General features: G+C 34.1%; 2 protein-coding genes across 2 annotated transcripts; both read left to right on the top strand.

The window, feature by feature from the left end:
* Window positions 1-213: 213 nt before the first annotated feature.
* Window positions 214-15,027, top strand: fap (fibroblast activation protein, alpha). The gene is made up of 26 exons (XM_065252346.2): window positions 214-663; window positions 866-950; window positions 1,414-1,506; window positions 1,596-1,690; window positions 1,824-1,898; window positions 1,992-2,044; window positions 2,187-2,259; window positions 4,002-4,122; window positions 4,237-4,391; window positions 4,624-4,721; window positions 4,820-4,949; window positions 5,053-5,091; window positions 5,181-5,279; window positions 5,397-5,467; window positions 5,556-5,609; window positions 7,843-7,970; window positions 8,085-8,135; window positions 8,385-8,486; window positions 8,562-8,631; window positions 10,766-10,960; window positions 11,240-11,294; window positions 12,128-12,227; window positions 13,874-13,932; window positions 14,023-14,095; window positions 14,194-14,267; window positions 14,550-15,027. The coding sequence occupies exons 1-26, from the start codon at window positions 661-663 to the stop codon at window positions 14,649-14,651; spliced, it is 2,253 nt and encodes a 750-aa protein (XP_065108418.1). The 5' UTR covers window positions 214-660; the 3' UTR covers window positions 14,652-15,027.
* Window positions 15,028-18,835: 3,808 nt separating this feature from the next.
* Window positions 18,836-20,098, top strand: gcgb (glucagon b). Its single transcript, XM_065251411.1, has 4 exons — window positions 18,836-18,991; window positions 19,084-19,186; window positions 19,624-19,779; window positions 19,860-20,098. The coding sequence occupies exons 2-4, from the start codon at window positions 19,089-19,091 to the stop codon at window positions 19,978-19,980; spliced, it is 375 nt and encodes a 124-aa protein (XP_065107483.1). The 5' UTR covers window positions 18,836-18,991; window positions 19,084-19,088; the 3' UTR covers window positions 19,981-20,098.
* The last annotated feature ends 2,780 nt before the right edge of the window (window positions 20,099-22,878 follow it).

Below are 22,878 nucleotides of genomic sequence, written 5' to 3'. Positions count from 1 at the left end.
CAATTTTAACATGTTATAATAAATTATATATATATGGCATTTTGATCTAAAACTTTACATATGTACTCTGGAGACACCAACGATTTATTTAACAACTTTAAAAAGTCTTGTGACATGTCCCCTTTAAAATTCCTATGAAAGAGCAACATCTAAGCAATAAAAGTGTCCTCTTGGGTATGCAAAACAGATGAATTACACTTATCGTGATAGACATACTGTATATCCCATTGTATGCATGAGAACAAATCCTTATTGTGGCAAAACAAAATCTGTCATCGTCTATCTCCATGCAGACGCTTTAGCTGCTGAAGTCAATGCAGTCGATGCGCACAGTGAGTTACAGGCGTTCATGAAGTCAATCTCATCCTAAAGACACTGCGATGGAAACTTATGCGAACTGCTGAGCAAATCATCCGACGAATGATTGTTACTCTACACTGAGTCATGATACACCAGAGGAAGTAACTTTATAACTTTCAAAACAGCAGACGGACGACATAAAGCGCAACTATCCGTCCTCCCACGTATATCGCGCTATATCGTATGGGTATATGTTTAGTGGGACTTGTTTTAGTACGCATGAATGCAGAGAAGTGAGACACGTCAGCAAACTGAAGATTCCTGAAGTTTGGATGCGCTTTATTGAGCCCCTGCGCAATTATGGTGAGTGACAAGTTTGCGTCTCGTGCACGGTGGGTTTCTGAGTAGAAAACTTTATGCCAGCAGAGTAAGTTAACAAAGACTGGACGTTTTTAAATTCATGCAAATTATCTGATCTCTTTAATAAATGAATGATTGTTTTGGGAAAATTGGTTGATGTGTGATGGTTTGTAAAGCGCAGTGGGTTTTTTCCCCTTACCTGTAGGGCTGTAACAAGGTGTGCGTGGCGCTGCTCACGGCTGTTGTCGTCATCACGCTCATCATTATTCTCACGGCGATTTACGCCAACAGTGAGTGACAGCTCCTGAAATCTCCTCAGATATGTTAACTGATTATTAATGCATGTATTTATGTCTGTGTTTTAAACATTTGAGAGCAATGTGAGTAAGTTTAAGTGCGCAATCTATCAAATCGAGATAAGTGTTGTTATCCTAATCTTTAAAGCAAGACACAACAACCTATTTACGTTGTCTTTTCACCATTGACATTAATACATGATTTATCTTATTTGTACCTATAAACAGTTTAAATAAATTTGAATGGAAATTTTCCCAGCAGCGCCCCCATGTGAACACAACAGGAATTATTGATGTGGCAGTGTCTTATTCTGCAATATATCGTTTTTAGTTTAAGATAGTAGTACATTTTAGTACTAGTGCTGTGTTTCAATATAAATATTTTAACTTTATTTTGTTATATATAGTAATATATTGAAACCTGAGATATAACTTTCTTCCCTCGCTTTGTTTTCAGAAGTTGATTCTGTTTCAAAGAGAACATTTTCTTTTGACGATTTTTACGATGATACTATCAGGTATAAAACCTACAATCTCTACTGGATATCAGGTATGACACCTAAAGGTTCATGTTTTTTTTTTATGTAATGACCTCGGTTTCACCTTGACACAAACAATGCTCTGTCTCTTTACCAACAGACAATGAATACCTCCACAAAACCAGTGAGGGCTTTGTTTACCTTTACAATGTTGAAACTATGAATAACTCAATATTCCTGAGCAACACAACATTTGTAAGACAACTCATTGCATGGTCCTCCATTATAAATTTTTAATAAAAAAAGTATCTTATAGGCTATTAAGCCATTATTATGTTACTGTACATGCTACCATCTCAGTTCCTCGGTTGATTCATTTTATTTACAGGCTAAAGTTGATGCATCAAATTACATTTTGTTGGCAGACAGAAAATATGTCATCTTTGAGAGCAACTACTCAAAGGTAACCTAAAGTAAATCACTATAACCCACCAGGTACATACTATTAACTGGTTATTTATGCTGAAATCTCTAACCAGTTGAAATTCTTCAACAGCACTGGAGACACTCATTCAATGCCTCCTATCATATTTACGACATGGAGTCTCAGTGAGTCAAAACATATAACATCAAAATATTTTTCCAGATCCTGGTAAAGCAATGGACATTACAGTAATGTCAGTACTTATATACGGTAATGCAGTACTTCTGCTACTCACCACACAATAATATGTCTCATTATTTTTATAAGGGATTTTATCTCCAATGGGCAAATTCCACCTTCTACACAACTATTAGTTTGTGCACCAAAGGGACAGAAAATGGTGAGTAACGTACTGCATAGATTCTGCTTAATATTGCGTTAATATCCAGTTTTTCAACTGAGAGAATTCCAAATAAAAAGTAATTTTCCAAACACTTTTTACAAGATGCTTCACATTGATTTGTGGCTTTTATTGTATATAAAAGCAAATACACTGCAAAAATGACTTTCTTACTTAGTCTTGTTGTCTTGTTTTTAGTACAAATACTGTATCTAGAATTTTTTTTAATCAAGATGCATTTTCTTGATGAGCAAAATAAGAACTTAGTTATAAAATAAATCTAGTTTTTAGACAAAACATCAAATTGAAGTAAATTTGTTTAAAACAAGCAACATAATCTGCCAGTTGAGTACAATTTAAGACAATTTAGCTTACCACTTTGGCAGATTGTATGGTTGTTTTAAGCACAAATTCACTTAAATTTTATTTTGTCTAAAAACTAGATTTATATTCTTAGGTAATTTGATAAACTTTAAAGATACACTGCAAAAAAAATGAATTTCAAGAAAATATGTTCTTAGTATTTTTGTCTTGTTTTCAGTAAAAATAACTAAAAATTCTTAAATCAAGATGTATTTTCTTGATGAGCAAAACTACCCAAGAAAATAAGTCTAGTTTTTAGACCAAAAATACACAATTTAAGAGAATTTGTGCTTAAAACTAGCAAAAACATCTGGCAATGGAATAAGAAAAAAATCTTGAATTTAGAGTTTATGAAAAAAGTAAACTTATTTCAAGAAAATTTTACTTATTTTCTTGTGACCGAGCTGAGGTATGGGTGATCTCATTTTGCTCATCAAGAAAATACATCTTAATGAAAATACATCTTAATTTAAGAATTTTTTGATATTTTTACTGAAAACAAGACAAAAACACTAAGTAAGAAAGTAATTTTTTGCAGTGGACTGTTGTTCATCAACAACCTCATAGCTCATGATCTACACTGGAAAAATGACTTTCTAACTAAGTATTTTTGTCTGTTTTTCAGTAGAATTCAGTAGAAACCTACCAAGCCCCTAAGGTGACATTGGAGTAAAAAAAATCCAAAGTTTAGTTTCATGTGCTCACGTGAAACTTTAATGTGCTCACGCAAAACCTTCACGTGCAGAATTTTTCTAGTTTCGCGTGCTCGCGTGAAACTATCATGCGTGCACGTGAAGCTTTCGCTTTCACGTGTGCGCGCAATAGTTTCAGGTTAGCACGCAATAGTTTCACATGCTCGCGCGATAGCTTCACCTGAGCACGCGAAACTAAACTTTAAAAAAAATATTCTGCACATTCTGTTCGCGTGAGCACATGAAACTAAACTTGATTTAATTTTTGCTCCATGTCCCCTTAGGGGCTCCGTAGAAACCTCTTGAATCAAGAAAGAAAATGTATTTTCTTAATGGGCAAAATGACCTAAGAAAATAAATCTAGTTTTTAGACCAAAAATATACAATTTTAGTGAATTTGTGCTTAAAACAAGCAAAAAAATCTGCCAATGAGGTGAGAAAATTTTGCTTGAATTAAGTGTTTAAGAAAAAAGAAATCTTATTTCAAAAAATCTTAATTTAAGAATTTTTTGATATTTTTACTAAAAAGAAAACAAGACAAAAATACTAAGAATTTTTTTTCTCGAAAATCTTTTTTTGCAGTGTTTAAAGTTTATCATTAAAAAAATTCTTGAACATTAACTTTTTATTCTGGGATCTTTTATTTCAAGAGGAGTCTCTAATATCTTGATATTGTCCATCCTCAAGGCTTATGTCTGGAATTTTAATATTTACCTCAAAATGAACGCCACCGCTGAGCCACTACAAATTACACATAATGGAAAAGAAAATCTGATTCTCAATGGAATACCAGACTGGGTTTATGAAGGTAACTCATTTATTCACAACATCAACATCATTTATTCAACAACATCGTACAGAAGACCCTAATATATATTTATTTACATCACCTCATCCTGTTTCCATCCATTTTTGATCATAGAGGAAATTTTCGCCTCCAATGAAGCTGTATGGTGGTCTCCAGAAGCAAAATATCTGGCATATCTACAAATTAACGACACTGGAGTTCAGAAAATTGAATACACGATGTATGGAGATGACCAGTACCCCAAGACAGTATCTGTTCCCTACCCAAAAGTAAATGATTCATAATATCTATTTATAATCATTTTACATAATATAAACAATCTATAGCATGACTTACTATATATTCAGTATAATACACTAGGGTCGGGTACATATTATTATCTTTCCAAAAGACATTTTGCATTAAAGAACTGTAATAGATAGATGTTGGTTAAATTGCCTGACTTTAATGTGTTTTCTTTACAAAAATACATTTGGATTGTGATGTATTTCTCTTTACAAGGCAGGCAGTGTTATTCCCAGAGCAAAGCTGTTTGTGATTGATACAGAAAATACATCCAAGCTTTCAGAAGTTGTGGTGCCGAATACCATCGGAGAGGGGTGCGTCCTTATTTTAAACTCTAATAATGCAATTTGTCTGAATTCATAATGTCATTGCTATTATATTAACAAATATTTTTTCTTTTGCTCTTTCTCAGAGATCACTACCTCAGCTCAGTCACATGGGTCACAGAAACACGACTGGCCGTTCAATGGCAGCCTCGCAGACAGGACCAAGTCCTCCTGCAGATCTACGACTATGACGGCACCAAATGGACAGAAAACTCGGTGAGATTCCAGTTCCCTAAAAATGTGTCAGATGAAACCTTGATACACTAACACTACTGTATATTGTGGATATTAATGTAATTTTTTTCTGGGTTTTGAACAGAAATTTTATCAAAAGAGCAAAACTGGCTGGGTTGGTCGGGTGAGTGACAGCAAACACATAAACCCTTCAGAACGTCCTGATGTTCACTGAATGTGCTGATCATGTGAAATCATGTGTGTTTATTACAGTACTTCCCTTTACCTCCTTACTTTACTGAGGACAACTTGGGTTTTTACAAGGTTATGAGTAATGACGCTGGTTACAAACATCTGCACTATGTGACTGGAGTAAGTTTTCAGATAAATGAGCTGAGTTGTGCCAGTAACAATGAAATATAACACTCAAATAAACACTGTGGTACAAGCATTACTAGTTGTTGGTCATTCAACTTTGTTGTTTTCTAGGGAAAAGCAACATCCATAACCTCAGGCAAATGGGAAGTGATATACATCTCTAAAGTAACCAAAGATGCAATGTGAGTATTATATGTAGATAAACGTATCTTGTTTCTTATTGCTGCACATTTCTTATACAGTACGTACGCACATGTGCTCTTTCCACAGATATTATGTGAGTAATGAACACATGGGAAGACCTGGACAAAGAAACCTTTACAAGTAACCATACTGTATCTTTCTTGTACTGTACAATGTAAACCATCTGACATCCGCTCTGTATAATGTTTTACTGTGATGCGTTGTATCTAAAGATTAATAATATATTCATTAAATTGCTATACTTAAACAAATCAGAGACATGGGCATTTTAAACTACCCAAGCAATATTGAGTTAAAAAATGTCTAATAGCCGTCCAAACATCTGGACTAAAACAAGGCAAAATTTGGGCAGACAGTGAAAATTTAATAGACGGCCAAAAATAAATAAAGTAAAAAAAAAATTGAATGATGGACTAATACGCACAAAATTTTGTCAATGCGACTGAATTTAATCCGATTGCAGGTTATGACAAGACAGTTTATAATACAATACATGTACACATTTACATGTACATTCTATAGAAAACAAACCAAACGTCTGTGTAAGCGCACAGCCAGGGTTGCCAGATTTTCGTATTAAAACCAGCCCACTAGTCCAAAAGCATCCCAAAGACTATTCGGAGATCAAATACTAATAACTAATCAATAAAGGCTTTTCATATTTAACCGCAGAAAAAAATCAGCTTGCAGAAACTGTTTAAAAAGTTGCCCAAATCTGAACTCTGCCAAATGCAGAGGACTTGGCAACGCAGCGCACAACATTTCTCATTGAAAGGCACAACGCTATTTTAATTTATTTATGTAATGTTATGAAAGACACAGGGCAAAAATGACTTTCATACTTAGTATTTTTGTCCTGTTTTCAGTAGAAATATCTAAAAATTCTTAAATTAATATGCTTTTTCTTGATGAGCAAAATGACCTAAGAAAATAAGTCTAGTTTTTAGACAAAAATATACAATTTAAGTGAATTTCTGCTTAAAACAAGCAAAAATATCTGTCAACAGGGTGAGATAAATTTTTTTGAAATAAGATACATTTTTTCTTAAACACTTAATTCAAGCATGTGCGCAAGGTATTTTTGCATCCGATTAAGAAAATACACTGCAAAAAAATATTTTCTAGAAAAAAAATTCTTAGTATTTTATTTTTGTCTTGTTTTCAGTAGAAATATCTAAAAATTCTTAAATTAAGGTGCTTTTTCTTGATGAGCAAAACGACCCAAGAAAATAAGTCTAGTTTTTAGACCAAAAATATCAAATTTAAGTGATTTTGTGCAAAAAAACAGGCAAAAAACCTGCCAGTGGGGTAAGCAAATTTTTCTTGACTTTTTTGCTTGTTTATGCACAAAATCACTTAAATTTGATATTTTTGGTCTAAAAACTAGACTTATTTTCTTGGGTAATTTTGCTCATTAAGAAAAAGCATCTTAATTTAAGAATTTTTAGATATTTTTACTGAAAACAAAACAAAAATACAAAGAATTTTTTTTCTTGAAAATCATTTTTTGCAGTGTACTTTTCTCTTGATGATCAGATCACAGATCGGACTACACCACCCCGTTTAATATGATCGAAATTTCAATCCGATCGACCTCAATCCTATTGAAAAACAAACTGAAGTTTATTTTTGCTAGAAGTCAGTTACTCATAGCTGGATTATATTGGGTCTATAGTTAACCTAGACAGTGACATGACGGAAAGTCTTAAGTTGTTAGCCGGTCTCACAGTTTTGTCTGGCTGGTTAGTCTGATCACTGTTGACAATTTAAGAGCTAGGCAGTGTTGAATTCGAGACCACCTAAACCGAGACCAAGACCATCATAAAATGCATGGCATTACATCTTGGATATTATGAGCCTTCGTGTTAAATTATTGACAGATTTCCTTTTGGACAATTCCCTATATCTTACTGGCACAAGAGTATCAAAAGAAATGAATAAGAAATAAGTCAATGATTGCTTTTCAAGCCAGAAGTTTTACATCCAATGACATTAAAGATGTTAACACATAAATCAGACGATGCACCAGCAATTTCATGCCATTCCTGCAGTTGTGATCATGACTGGTCTTGAATTAAAATCCAGAGACCACCAAGTCTGAAACTGAGATCAATGGCAGTCGTGACCAAGATCATCAGAAAATAAGACCGGTCTAGACTGGACACGTCGAGTACTACAACAGTAATGCTAGAAAAAGCTGATTTCTGACCAGCTTAACTGGTTTAAGCCAAGGTTTTTCTTCAGAGCGTGATAACACATAAGGTTTAAGAATCGAAGGCTGATTTATTATGTAACTAATGAATGATTGACACATTCCTTGTGGTTCTCGAATCTAAAAACATTTTTTTCTCAGGATTTCGATCACAAAAGATGGTCACTCTACACCCGAGTGCGTCACCTGCTCTCTGTACCAGGACAGATGTCAATATAACTCGGCTTACTTCAGCACTGACGCCTCTTACTTCCGCATGGACTGTTACGGTTAGTGCACACGCTTTTACACCTGCTCACACAAAACAACAACCTGTGCAAACCTCAGATGATCCGATCAGGCATCAGAAGGGGACAGTTCACTAATAAAGTTTCATCTTACAGGACCAGGACTTCCATTGTTTATACTGATGGACAACCGAGGTCCTGCTAAAGGTTTGGTCATTCTGTCATTATTTCTGACCCTCATTTGAAATCTGTCTGATGTTACTTTATATCTATCAATCGAAAACATTTCAGCCTTCTTATGTGGGTCAGACCTGTCATTGTAAAAGATCTGCATGAAGATTCCTAAAATCCTTTATAGTGGTCTTCTTTAGCGTGGGGTTTGGAATGAGAGTAGATAAATGATGACAGGACTGTTTCATCTATGATTTGAAGTGAATTCATGCTGTCTTTTATTAGAGATTCAGATTTTGGAGAACAATGAGAAACTGAAAAGCATTCTGACCACTGAACTTCTCATGCCCACTATCAAGCACTCCACCATGAAGATCGCAGGATTCGGTACGTAAAACCATTTAAACCGTTCAGTGATTTGAGAATCCTATCATCTAATCCTGTTTGATGATCTTTCTACAGATCTCTGGTATAAGATGATGTTCCCTCCAAATTTTGACTCCTCCAAAAAATATCCACTTTTAATTCAAGTGTAAGTTTCTATTATTGTGTAATGAATTTGTTTTGAAAAAAAAAAAATAGGTATTTACCTGACTAAACACTCTCAGAAAAAGGTACAAGAAGGTACAAAATTTGTCACTGGGGTGAAAAGGTGAATATTGGTACCTCAAATGAACACATTGGTACCTTAGAGATGCATACTGGTACGTGAAAAGAATATATCTCTACCAAAAAAGTACATATTAGGACTTTTTTAACGGTACCATCCCAGTGCCAGCATTTGTGTATTGTATGTGACCTTGGAATAAATTCTTTTTTTTTTTTTTTTTTGAGAAATTGAGATTTATACATAATCAGAAAGCTAAATAAGTAAGCTTTCCATTGATGTATGGTTTGTTTGGATAAGACAATATAAGCTGAGAATCAGGGGGTGAAAATATTGAGAAAATCTGCTTTAAAGTTGTCCAAGTAAAGTACTTAGATATTACTACACTGCAAAAAAGATTTTTTTTTGTTTTAGCAAAAAATTGCTTAATTTTTATATTTTTTTGTCTTAAAACTAGACTTATTTTCCTAGGTCATTTTGCTCATCAAGAAAATACATCTTAATTTAAGAATTTTTAGATATTTTAACTGAAAACAAGACAAAAACACTAAGTATGAAAGTCATTTTTTTGCAGTGAAAACTTTATTTACAGTATCATAACACTGCAAAAAAATTTTTCAAGAAAAAATGTCTTAGTATTGTTGTCTTGTTTTCAGTAAAAATATTTTAAAATTCTTAAATTAAGATGCTTTTTCTTGATGAGCAAAACGACCCAAGAAAATAAGTCTAGTTTTTAGACCAAAAATATCAAATTTAAGTGATTTTGTCAAAAAAAATCTGCCAATGGGGTAAGCTAATTTTTCTAGAATTTTTCTTGAATTTAGTGCTTAAGAAAAATGTTCAAGATTTTTTGCTTACCCCATTGGCAGATTTTTGTACTTGTTTTATGCACACAATCACTTAAATTTGATATTTTTGGTCTAAAAACTAAACTTATTTTCTTGGGTCATTTTGCTCATCAAGAAAATACATCTTAATTTAAGAATTTTTAGATATTTTTACTGAAAACGAGACAAAAATACTAATAACATTTTTTTCTTGAAAATCAGTTTTTGCAATGTAATCATAAATAAAATTTACTCTGCAAAAATGACTTTCTTACTTATATTTTTACTGAAAACAAGACAAAAACACTGTCAAATTCTTAAATTAAGATGTATTTTCTTGATATGCACAATGACCTATGAAAATAAGTCTAGTATAAAAATTAAGCAAATTTGTGCTAAAACAAGCAAAATATCTGCCAATGGAATAAGACATTTTTCTTGAATTAAGTGTTTATGAAAAAAGTAAACTTATTTCAAGAAATGTTTTCTTTCTTATTCCATTGGCAGATATTTTGCTTGTTTTAAGCACTAATTTACTTAAAGTTTATATTTTTTGTCTAAAAACTAGACTTATTTTCAGGTCATTTTGCTCAACGAGAAAATGCATCTTAATTTAAGAATTTTTAGATAAACCACTAAGTAAGAATGTCATTTTTTGCAGTGTTGAGATATTTATGGTAAGAAATATACAAAATATTTCCATGAAACATGATCTTTACCTAATATCCTAATGATTTATGGCATAAAAATAGATAATTTTGACCCATACAATTTATTTCTGGCTATTGCTTCAAACATACCCGTGTTAATTATGACCCAGTTTTGTGGCCCAGGTTCATATATGTCTTTTACAGTACCTGATTTTAAGTATGAAGCACTGATCTACAGTATTCTTCATAGATCTTTTAGTTTGTATTTTTTTTTAAACAAAAACATATCAATTATTTATCTTAAATAAACAAAACATGATTATCAATCCGGGTAATCTAATCAGTCTGTTTGTCCAATATTGTTCAAATGTAAAAGCATAATCACCTTTTGATATCACTAGGTCCTGTAATGTAACAAATGTTTTTTGAAAGTACAAATACTCCATCTAGTCTCAATTGGTCTTAATAAATGCATGCATAAAAGAATGAGCACAACGCAATTTAAAGAATTTTATTTCCTTATACAATTACAAAAATATATGTTTTTTAACCATGTCTTTATTATAACCGTTCGAAATAAAGGTACGGGGGTCCAGCGAGCCAGAACACAGACTATGTTTTCAGACTGGAGTGGGCTACGTACTTGTGCAGTACAGAGCAGATCATCATCGCCAGCTTTGATGGAAGGGGAAGCGGTTTCCAGGGAGATGAGATAATGCACGCCATCTATGAGCGACTGGGAACGTATGAGGTGGAAGATCAGATCTCGGCCGTGAGGTGAGCCAAAGCAAACGATGTGCACACACTCCGTGCTAACGTCACACCTGCTGCCTGTGCTTCAGACGGGTGACGATGAGCTACAATCATTTAGTGTAATATAAAACGCCAGAGACATGAGTCACATCTGACAGCTTGTAAGAAAGAGTTTGTCATGTAGTCTGTGTTAAGAATAGTTACGGTCACTTGAGTTGAGTTGAATAAGAAGTGATAGCTTTTAATATCTTTCAAAATTAACAGCTATACCAAATGCTGCTTTTCATTTGTGTCTAATTTCAGAAAATTCATTGAAATGGGTTTTATTGACAAAGACAGAATTGCTATATGGGGTTGGGTGAGTAAAATGTTTTCCACTGAATCTTTTCTTACACTTTCAGAAGAAATTGTACAAAAGCTGTCACTGGGACAGTACCATTTAAGGTTTCAAGATGGTACCAAAATGTACCTGTGAGTTACTTTGTACCTTTTGAAAGGGTATATCACCCCAGCGACAGCTTTTGTACATTGAATTCCCAAAGTAAGTGTACAACGTGCCAACAGGTCTTCAAATCCTTAGTTTCATTGTGTTGGCTTGATAAAATGCCAAACTCGATTTGTTCAAGATGAAAGATGAACTTTGTGTTGCCTGGCAACCATTTAGTACACTCAAGCAAATGCAACATCCTAGCCAGCTCTCATCCGTAACACCCTAAAACACCTAAGCAACACCCTAGCATCCACACAGTACCCTAGCAACCACCTGCAACTATAAACCTAGGGTTCAGTTACCACCCAAAACACCCTAGCAACAATACAGCCTACACTTTCAAAATACTGGGTTGTTTTTGACCCAAGGCTGAGTAAATATTGGACAATCACATGTTAGGTTTTAAATAAACGTATGTTTCCATCCAGCATTTGTGTTGAGACAACCCAGCATAGGTTTATTTATAACTCAACATGTGTGCTGCTGTCCAATATTTACCCAGCATTGGGTTAAAACAAACCAGCATTTTTAGGAGCGGAAGCAGATTAGCAATGCATTTGCACAAAACATACAGTAAGTAATACATTTACACTTATTGAATATCAAGAATTTTTCACAATTAATTTCTAGATTAAGATATTTCTTTACATTCTTTCATAAAGCAGTCACATTAATTCACAAAACATTTGTCTCGATTACAGTCATATGGTGGATACGTGACCTCTATGGTTCTGGGATCAGGAAGTGGCCTGTTTAAATGTGGAATTGCTGTGGCTCCCGTTGCTAAGTGGGAGTATTATGGTATGTGATGTCACTGTTTTCGGATATACACACACACACACACGTCATTAGCAGCTGTTTCTATGGGCCATTATACTGTATGCAAGTCGTCCGCCATATACGAATGGTCCAAGGCAGTGCAGGTCGCTTAACGTCATCTAGCCTGGAAAAAGACAGTTTTGATGACGTATGCAGCCTGGAAATTGATAAATGGACAGTGTGTGTAAACCAGTGTTTCCTGCAGAATTGGATTACTTTAATGGGGCGTACACACTAAACGCGAATTCAAGGATTTGCGTGAGTAGATTACAAATTCAATGCAAAGATGCGAATAGATGCAAGCTTGTGCTGGGCGATGCAAATGACGTGAATTGGTGGGGCGATTGCAGCGAAAACACACGCTATTCACCTCAAATGTGTCTTCAAAAAAAAAAATCATCTCAAGCAAAAAATTGAAATCCCACAAGTAGGCCAAATCTTGAGCGAGGAACGCGATAGTTTGCGTCTGGAGTATACGCAGTATAAAACTGTTGACGCAGATTATTTTTCTCACGGGTTAAATGTGGAAGGAATTTGTTCTTCACTGTCAGTATTAAGGTAAGAATATTTTATCTATAAGTACAGTTTTGGTATTTTGGAAAAGGTCATTGGGATAGATTTGATTGTTACACAAATCTGGCAACCCTTCCAAGAAGCTGCATGGAACACTTGAGTGCTAGCAGACTGTGCGCCCACAACCGTAGTGCACTGCAAAACATAATTTTCAAGAAAATGTTCATTAGTATTTTTGTCTTGTTTTCAGTAAAAATATCTAAAAACTCTAAAATTAAGATGCTTTTTCTTGATGAGCAAAACGACCCAAGAAAATAAGTCTAGTTTTTAGACCAAAAATATCAGATTTAAGTGATTTTGTGCATAAAACAAAAAAATCTGCCAATGTGGTAAGCAAAACATCTTGAACATTTTTCTTAAACACTAAATTCAAGAAAAATGTAAGAAAAATTAGCTTACCCCATTGGCAGATTATTTTGCTTGCTTTATGCACAAAATCACTTAAATTTGATATTTTTTGCCTAAAAACTAGACTTATTTTCTTGGGTCGTTTTGGTCATCAAGAAAAAGCATCTTAATTTAAGAATTTTTTGATATTTTTACTGAAAACAAGACAAAAATACTAAGACAATTTTTTCTTGAAAATATTTTTTTTTGCAGTGTAATTTGCATGTTTTAAATATTATCAAATGTTACTTGCTTTTGTATAAACTCAAACATTATAACTGCTTCCAAAATACACCAAAACGAAAGCGTTACCAATCACAACGTGAAGAAGTTACTGCATTTTAAAAATCTGTGATACTGTGTTAATACAAAAACAACACATTCTTGCCTGTGAAAAGTTATCCAATTTTTTCACGAATATAAATCTCTAAAAGGAAGCTGCGCAATGTGTCCTTAAAAGCTGTGAGTGACATCATCTACATATGCTGTATAGAGCAGTCGATTGGTGTATCTATATACATATCTATGTTTTTTGATGTACAATCGATTAAACACTTTAACAAGATTAACTTAGGGCATTTTTTATTTGTATTTCTGAACTTATCACCGAATAATGCATTCAATAAAAGAATCAATGCCAGTATTTATGTTGTTGCTTTTTATTACAGATGCTGTTTATACAGAGAGGTACATGCATCGCCCTGACGAAAACTCTGATGGCTATAAAGTAATTGAACTTATGAAGAAGACTGTCTTTTAAAATGAACACAATACTGTATTTATGGATACAATATTTAATCATTTTGTTTGTTTGCAGAACTCCACAGTGACCGGCAGGGCAACAAATTTCGAATCTGTACAATACTTGCTGGTTCATGGAACGGCAGACGGTAAACACATGTCAATCTAAATACTATAGATGTGTATTTGTAGTGTGATGAATTAAATGACTGATATTATATATATTCAATTGTCTCTGCTGGTCCAGATAACGTTCACTTCCAGCAGGCCGCTCAGATTTCTAAAGCACTGGTGGAAAGTCAAATTGATTTTGAATCAATGGTGAGTATTTGTGATGTATTTATCTCACAAAACTTTAAAAACAGGTCACATTTCCTTCCAGAATTAATTTAAACAAAAAAGGCATGCAAAATGATGATGATAATTTAAATTTTTTAAGATGATATTTAAGATTTTTACATGTATTTAAGTAGGATGTATTGGATTGCAGTACTGCAATACATGCAATAATGAGAATGAGCATTGTTTCAGTAAGAGTCTGATGGGATATAATGTTCTCCAGTATTTTTGTACTCATTGTATGTCTGTGTAATGTGTTTTCAGTGGTACACCGATAAGGATCACAGTCTGTCGGGTACAGCGCGTTACCACCTCTACAGACACTTAAACCATTTTCTGCTAAACTGCTTCAAAGAGAAAAAATAAATGGACATATTGATGCTGAGAAGACAGAAAAAACCCTCTTACATCAACAGAGACTGTTAAAGATTAATCCATGTTAGTCTGTACATAAAATGTCGATGGAAAATTGAAAAATGTATCATATCTTTATGATATTGACGCAGTTTTTTATTTTTTTTACGTGATATTTGACTGCTGTTTTTTATTAAATTGTTGTTTATGGACATTCTGATATGAATGTTGACATGTTTAATATTTACACATTGATTGTGAAATGCTTTTAATGTTTGCTTTTGTTTGTGCACTGACATCAGTGTGTGATCTGAGCTTTTGGTTTGTAAGATCAAATCTTGATGTTGAGACCTTTTTAAACAATGTTTTATTAAAAAATTTAAGTATTTCTGTGTCCTAAAGGTGGTGTGTGTAAAATTGTAGCGGCAGCTAGTGGTAAGATTGCGAATTTGCAACCAACAGCTCACCCCTTAATTTCAAAACACATGTGGTAGCTGCCACAAAAAAAATGTCATCGTCTGGGACAACGGCTGCATCCGAAACCACCTACTTCCATATTATATATAGGGGAGGAGTAGGAAAGGAGTTATCAAATGAAGACAGAAGGGTATTGTTTTATTAAAAAATGCCCGAAAGCAGTAACGCAGCTTTATTCAAATGCAACTACATTAAACCACTGTCCCTTGTGGTTAAATTGCACTTGTTTAACTCATTACAGTTAATGACTAACTTGTTGATATGATGACGTATGTCACGTGATGTATTAAATTAGGAGATGTAGTACATCCAAATTAATTCATACTATCCATATTCATACTATACACTACCTTCTGTTTTAATGGTCAATGAGTAGGTACTTCATCTAATTAAGTACATACAGCCAATGTAGGAATAAACGCGCACTACAGATCAGTTTGCCCAGTTAGGGCTACTGTAGAAACTTGACGGCGACTTCCATTAAGGAGACCCGCGGTGTATATAGATAAAAACTGCTTATTCTAAGGTAATTAAAACAATACAGTTACTTATGTATGGTCTTTATATATAGTTATGTAGATTATATTGAATATCTGTCAAGAGATCCTTCTAAAAGTTACAAAATTAATCTTTAACGTCTTCATCTGGATATTCATTTTTCTTTATTGTATTTTTAATGACATCACTAGAACAGTTTTTTGACTAAACTCCGCCCACAGGAATATGTCAGTCACCAGCTAAGCTAATGGCAAGCTAAGCTGCTATCGAATCACAACACACTAAACAAACTACACAATCAGAACTCATTACGTATTTCTGAAGGAGGGACTTCAAAGGACAAGGAAGACATCAGCCCGTTTTGAGGACAGTGAAAACAACGCTATAAAGATAAGTAAATTGTGTGAAAAATACCGCGTTTTTTTACACGTGAAACACTGAACACATGTTACATTGCGCAATGTAAACACAATCAAAGCTTCAAAGACACAGAGAGAACGAAACCTTTAATAGTCTAGAAAGTGACCATTTTATTAGCAGTGCTATCTGCTGGTTAAACTATTGAAATGTCTTGTTAAAAAGTCAACTATTGTAAGAGGTGGTTTACCGATTAGTTTTAGCCAGGACTAGGCCTTAGTTAAATTAGGATACACTCAAAAAAATAAAAAGTTGGATTTACCTTAAAAAAACTTCGTCAAGTGGGTTCCACATAGCTTTGTTAAGTAATGTCAACAAATAAAATGTAAGTTGTATTTACTAAAAAAGTTTGTGTAAAATGTACAATTTAAATGTTGCATGGACTAAAGAAATCCTAGTAAAGTCACTATTATAAAACATTTATGTGATGAAAACAAAATTAAAAATAATGATTTAATAATGCGATAACAACAAATCAATCAATCAGAGTGCAGCTGCTCAATACAACCTTTATTTAATTACAGTTTATCAAACATATCACAAACATATTTGAAATGCAATGTTACATTTCAAACCGTTTGTTGGCTTGTTTTGTTCTAAAATATATCAGAACAAGTTCATTGACTCATACTTGGCCACTTATTACTCATGTACTGATCTAATGTTGCTACACTTCTGCATTTTACCCATAATACACTGCAGCATCATCAGCCAATGAGATGCAAGTCTGTATTGGTTTTATTAATCTGTTACTTTTACGCAACAATGTTATATTGGCTGAACAAATAATTTTGAAGTAAAGCTGACAAGACAGTCTTTTTTGAAATTACTAAGTTAAAGTAATTATATGCAGTTACTTGTGTTTGTTAAGTAAAGTGAACAAGAAATGATTTAGTAAAACTGACTCCAACCAAGTTCATATAAGTCATTTTAAAAAGCATAATTAATAAACAAACACTACTGGTGTGCATCTTGCTGCACAATACTCGCACTGATATATTTTAAAGGGCACCTATTTCATTGCTAAAAATCACATTTCACTCTCTTTCTGAAACGCACGGATTTTGTACAAAGCTCATTGATTTGAAAAGCTCTGTGTCCCTGATTGGCCAGCTAATCTGTACGTTGTGATTATCCTGAATACCCCTTGGAAATGTGACGCTCCTTAACATGTTTGAAAGATTCACCCTACATTGCAATGCTATCAGGAGTTAACTTACAGGATGTAATTCAGAAGCAGGAGGAATTATGATAATGTGATTGAATGTGTTGAACTTAATACAAGATTTAAGACTTAATACGCTTTACAAATAAGATTGTATGTTAGCAATACATGTGAATCGAATGACTTTATGCATCAGTGTGTTTGTAGTGCATTATTTCTCATTTAATAAGTACATTTAGTGGGTGTTAGTAGAAAACGGGTCAGGCTAGGACAAGCTGTGGATAACTTTAGCAACACACAACAAACCACGAACAGCTTTTTATTGGTAAATTTTGTTTTCTTAATGCAGATTCATCCATTATTGTAAATATTGTGTAATAAGAGAGGCTATTAAATAAAGTGATGCTGGTATAAAGTGCATATTTATGCATCAAACCTATGGGTGGAGTGTTTTTGACACTGTGGTTTTGCTGGTTAATAAATAAAATAAAATAAAATTAATTTATTAATAACTTGTCAAATGTATACCTACATAGTTAAGAGATTAGTAATCATTTAAAGTGATGATGGTATTTCCCATCAGATGTTTATATTAACAACAAAAAGAAAACTACACTAAGCCAGAAATATTATTATAGTTTATAATAAATTAAACAAAGTGCTTTGTAAGTCTTTTTTTATGTTGTGCTTTGTATATTAATTAATTAAACCAGTATGAGTTACATACACAGCACATTCACTTTGTATATTATTAACAGGCATAAACTTGCATTAGTACACAGTGTGATGCATTTTAAAGCTTTAAAGTTACTAAAGGCAGCGTAAAACATGTTAACAAGGGACATACCAGCAGATGACCATACAAATCTTCCTATATTGGTGAATTTAATTTGTCAAAAAACATTGTTTATATAACTACATAACAATACTACCTTCACATTTTGATGTGATATATAAATATTGTAAAAAAAATACGTTTCTTGACTATAAATTAAGAAAAATCACGGCTCTTTGCCTCTAACTCAATGTATTTCAATGGCTCACTATGGGCTTCTGGGAACTAACTGAAATCTCCGTGAATCACGTGACGGGCGAGCTTCTGCACTTCCGGTGGCACAACGGTGGCTTTGGGTGAACTTCTCCAAAAAATTATATATTTATATTCCCATACAGCTTTCCACCTTCCTCATTTAAGTAAAAAAAGACACTCTTAAAAATAATGATGCTATAGAAATATTATCTTTGGTTAAATCTTTAACATCCAAGGAACCTATATGTTTTTTTTTTACAAAAGTTTATTTGCAGTAAAAATGGTTTCATGAAAGGAATGGTTTATCTGAACCAAATGATTCTTTGAGGAACCAAAAATGGTTCTTCTATGGCATCAGTGTGAAAACCTTTTAAGCAGCTTTATTTCAGGAGTGTATAATCATTGGTGTTTGGTTAAACATCTTCCTGGATGTTATGCAATTGAATTTTTCCAACAAGATAGAATCCTGTTTGATCTTTCCTCTTAAGTGAAGCTTTTTAGTCTGTTTGCTCATTGCCTCATCTCTCTTTTTTAAACAGTTGTCCAGTGCAAATACACGCATGCATTCAGAGGGAATCTTGATTAATGGATTGAAACTAATACAGTGTGCTGTGTGTGCGTGTGGATCTTGCCACCTGGGCATCCCTATATAAGGCTCTGAACATCAGACTGGGGACATGAAATCTCACTGGGAGCCAAAGAGAAGAACCCAGCAACAACATTAGGATTCACTTGAGTTTTCGGTGACAGCTCGACACAATCCAGGTGAGCTCAAGGATGCTGGATGCTTTTTGGTATTATATGTTAACAGCTGAGTGCATAAATGAATGATAATAACTTGTGATCTGCATCCTCAGGTAAAATGATGAAAAGGATTTATACTTTCATTGGACTTTTACTTCTCCTGTTGATCCAGACCAGCCTGCAGATTCCTATCCAGGACACAGAAGAAAACTCCAGGTAATAAAACCTCAATCATTTTGAAGTATTTCATCAAATGGATACATTGTAAAAAAAATTCTATAGAAATTACAGTATTACTGGGTTTTACTGGCAACTAACTTACTGTAGATTTGACATTGATGTTATTTACTGGCAACAGTTTGTTCAAATTTAAATGAACATGAAACATTTTCATTCTTTATCTTCTACAGTAAGTTACTGACAACCAGCTGCTTAATTACAGCAAATTTTTTACAGTGATCTTGAAAACTTAAAAGTTTGATAAAACCGTTTACATTACAATAAAGAATAAAAGAAAGAAATAAAAAATATATTTTAAGGACCTTTAAGATTTTTAAATCTTTAATTTAAACTTAGTTTTTATTCAAGAACAAATTGCAAAAAATTGATGATAATAATAATAAAGTAATTCTTGATATTCTCCTTTCTTTCAGCCTTATGTCTGACGAGACATTATTTAATGAGCCGAGAGAAATAAACAATATGAAGAGACATTCAGAAGGAACCTTCTCGAACGATTACAGTAAATACCTGGAGACCAGACGAGCGCAGGACTTTGTTCAGTGGCTGATGAACTCTAAGAGGAGCGGGTACAAACTTATTTACACAAATGATGTGAATGAGGATTCATTTTTGACTTTAAAGTTTATACATTTTGTTTTTCCCTCAGAGTTTTTTCACGACGGCACGCAGATGGCACATACACAAGTGATGTCAGCTCTTATCTACAAGACCAGGCAGCAAAAGAGTTTGTGTCCTGGCTAAAAACAGGGAGAGGAAGACGAGACTGAGAATGACATAAATACTGCCATGATAACTGTGACATTTTACGATATAGCGTTTTATAAAGATCTGTGCTGTCAGTTTCCTTGGATTATGCAAATAAAACTTTCTTCAAGTGAAGCAAAATGATTTTGTCCTGAGAGTCAATGGCAAAATGTTCTTATTTTGTAAATACAAATAATTTTTTTACCATATAGGGATGGAAACTATTAGAGTTGGGATCTGGGATCTAAACTGCTGGGTCAAGACTTAAAAATGGGTAGCAGTTTTTTTTGGGGTTGCAGACTGCATGGATAATTAAGAAGCAACTTTAAACTGCAACTACCCAGCAAGCAATTTTGCTTTTAAAGACGTCTTATGGCCGTCCAAACACAGCCCAGATGTCTAGGCTAAAACAAGGCAAAATTTGTGCTGACAGCAGTGCCGGTCGGTGACTTCTTTTTCGAGGGTGCACAATGCGAAGCTTATCGCAACATGTATTTAGCCCGTCGCGTGTGTGGTTCGTAATTTCAAAATATGTTTTCATTGCATCATGTGAACCATGCGCATCATGCATCTTGTCAAAATAAGTGCCTGCCGCAGACTCAACTAAAGGGTTTTTGATAAAAGTGACGCTCGCACTGGCCAGATGCTCTCTTAATCTTACGAGTTTCCGTGTTATAGTCACTGAATATTTTGCTCATTTATCCGTGTCATTGTAACGAATCTCCGCATTTTTCCGTGTCCGTACCACGGACTTTCTTTTCCGTATCAGTTTCACGTATTGGTTACTCAATTGTTTTTCCTATTATCTTACCATTTTCGCATGAGTTTGGGGTTAGAACGACTTTGTGTAACATAAAATGACATCCTAACCCAAACCCAACTCTAACCCTAACATCAGGCGACAAATGTTTAAAAATCCAGAAAATAGTAGTATAAACTAATAGTTAAAGTGACATCCTAACCCAAACCCCAAATCTAACCCCAAACCCACGCGAAAATGGTTTAAAAATAGAAAAAAATTGAGTAGGCCTAACCAATACGTGAACTGACATGGAAAAGAAAGTCAGTGGTACGGACACAGAAAAATTTGGAGATCTGTGACAATGACATGGATAAATATTCTGTGACTATACCACGAAACTTTGTGAGATCAGGTTGCAATCTCATGTGTAATCAGAGTTTAGTGTTAAGTTAGTGTCTTGCAAGTATTTTGTAAACGTGAGCATCTCTTTTAACATCAATTGTTTCGTTGCATGCGCAGCAAGCACTTATTTTGACATGACGCATAATGCACATGGCTCACATGACGCAACTAACACATATTTTAAAATGACGAACCACAAACAACACTTTGAACACATATTTTAAATTTGCGCCCCTCGGAAGAGAAGTCATCGGCTGTCACTGGCCGACAGCGAAAAATCTGACTGTAGCCCCCCAAAAATGAAAAAATAAATAAAATCAAACAGCTTGTAATCACTGTTGACTTTGCTTACATGATGGAATATCATAACATCTCACAAGTTATGTTGGCAAAAAAAAAAAAATGACATGTAAGGTTATTTTGGCTCATAGCAGTATTATATTGGGTCTATGTTCAACCTTTTTTTGAGCAATTAAGGGCTCCCACAATGAATAAAACATCATTGTTTAAAATGCTAACATACATAAAAGAAACCAAGCTAATATAAAAATGTAAAAACTAAATATGCCGTGCAACTAAGACAACGCACTGACCTAGACGTTGAAATGACCCTATTGCTTACTGTGTGACCATATAATTGTGCATAGCTTGGATAGCATAAATAAATTGCCACATCTTATGTCTAAATATACAGTATTTTCACAGATTCAAACTAATTTATCATCCGTCACTTGCTTTAGGAAAAATATCATGAACAGGTTGTGTGACATTTTCATACTAAATACCCTTGAACATCCTAAAGCCCAGACTACATTAATAAACATGCAAGGGATAATCTCGTTTTTTCGCGACCACAGTGTGTTGTGGTAAAATATTGACTACCAAGAACATGAATCTATTAAAATGTGTAAAATTTTAGTTATGCAAATGAGTTTAAGTAAAATGAGTTGGAGAGAGCTGATGGTGTATGAAAGCTGTGCCGTGTGTAAACATCACCTGATCTCAAGATATATCTCAAGTAGGACTGATAACACAATATTTAAGATTGTGATTCAAAAGACAATAACAGGAAGAGCTCCATTACAAACAACACATCCTCTATGAAAAACAGATCATCATAAAATATGCTGCCAACTGACGTGCAACCCAATAAAATACTCATGTGGAAAACATCGAACTCATAATATCCTTAAACCTTCATTCTTTCAACACAACAAACTCAGTGAAACTTTACCTGCACTCGGCCATCGTTTCAAACGACCTATCCCATAATCCCTGTGGAGATTTTACCTCAGTGATGCATCATTTCTGTCCACCGCACCGTATCTAACATGACACTGACAGACGTTTAGTGGAAATGTGTCAATTATTCTGCACACGGGGACGTCGTGTCTCCTGTCCTTCAACAAGACAAAAAACAGTACAAGAGCCAGAGACGAAGTGAGCCCTGGGAGCAAACATCTCTCTGAGCTGTCAACTGATGTTACAAACCATCTGTCTACCAAAAACATCAAGCCAACAACACACTCATGCATTTAAATAGAGGACAACCTGTGGAAATGTGACATCAGTAGGAACGCTGGTCAAGACAGACTCATGAAAAAACATTGACTTGCTTAAAAAAGTCATTTAGGTTTATTTGGGCCTGATGTATTTTTTTTCAATCCAGCATTGGGTCAAAAAGGGACAAATTTAACCTGTGTTGGGTTTTAATTAAAAACATTGTTGGGTCAAAGCTAAACATTTTCTGGGTTAATTTAACCCAGAGGTTGGGTTT

Source organism: Paramisgurnus dabryanus, chromosome 15 (genome assembly GCF_030506205.2).
Source record: "Paramisgurnus dabryanus chromosome 15, PD_genome_1.1, whole genome shotgun sequence".
Lineage (NCBI taxonomy): Eukaryota > Metazoa > Chordata > Actinopteri > Cypriniformes > Cobitidae > Paramisgurnus > Paramisgurnus dabryanus.
The sequence above is the reverse complement of the archived record's forward strand: the minus strand, read 5'-3'. Positions and strand labels throughout refer to the sequence as shown.

Excerpts from the sequence above, each read along its gene's own strand:
- gcgb (XM_065251411.1), top strand. The coding sequence starts at position 19,089 with ATGATGAAAAGGATTTATACTTTCATTGGACTTTTACTTCTCCTGTTG. Across the intron at positions 19,187-19,623 it reads GACACAGAAGAAAACTCCAG|CCTTATGTCTGACGAGACAT; the intron begins GTAATAAAACCT and ends CCTTTCTTTCAG. Across the intron at positions 19,780-19,859 it reads ATGAACTCTAAGAGGAGCGG|AGTTTTTTCACGACGGCACG; the intron begins GTACAAACTTAT and ends TTTTTCCCTCAG.
- fap (XM_065252346.2), top strand. Across the intron at positions 1,507-1,595 it reads CAATCTCTACTGGATATCAG|ACAATGAATACCTCCACAAA; the intron begins GTATGACACCTA and ends CTTTACCAACAG. Across the intron at positions 2,260-4,001 it reads CACCAAAGGGACAGAAAATG|GCTTATGTCTGGAATTTTAA; the intron begins GTGAGTAACGTA and ends TCCATCCTCAAG.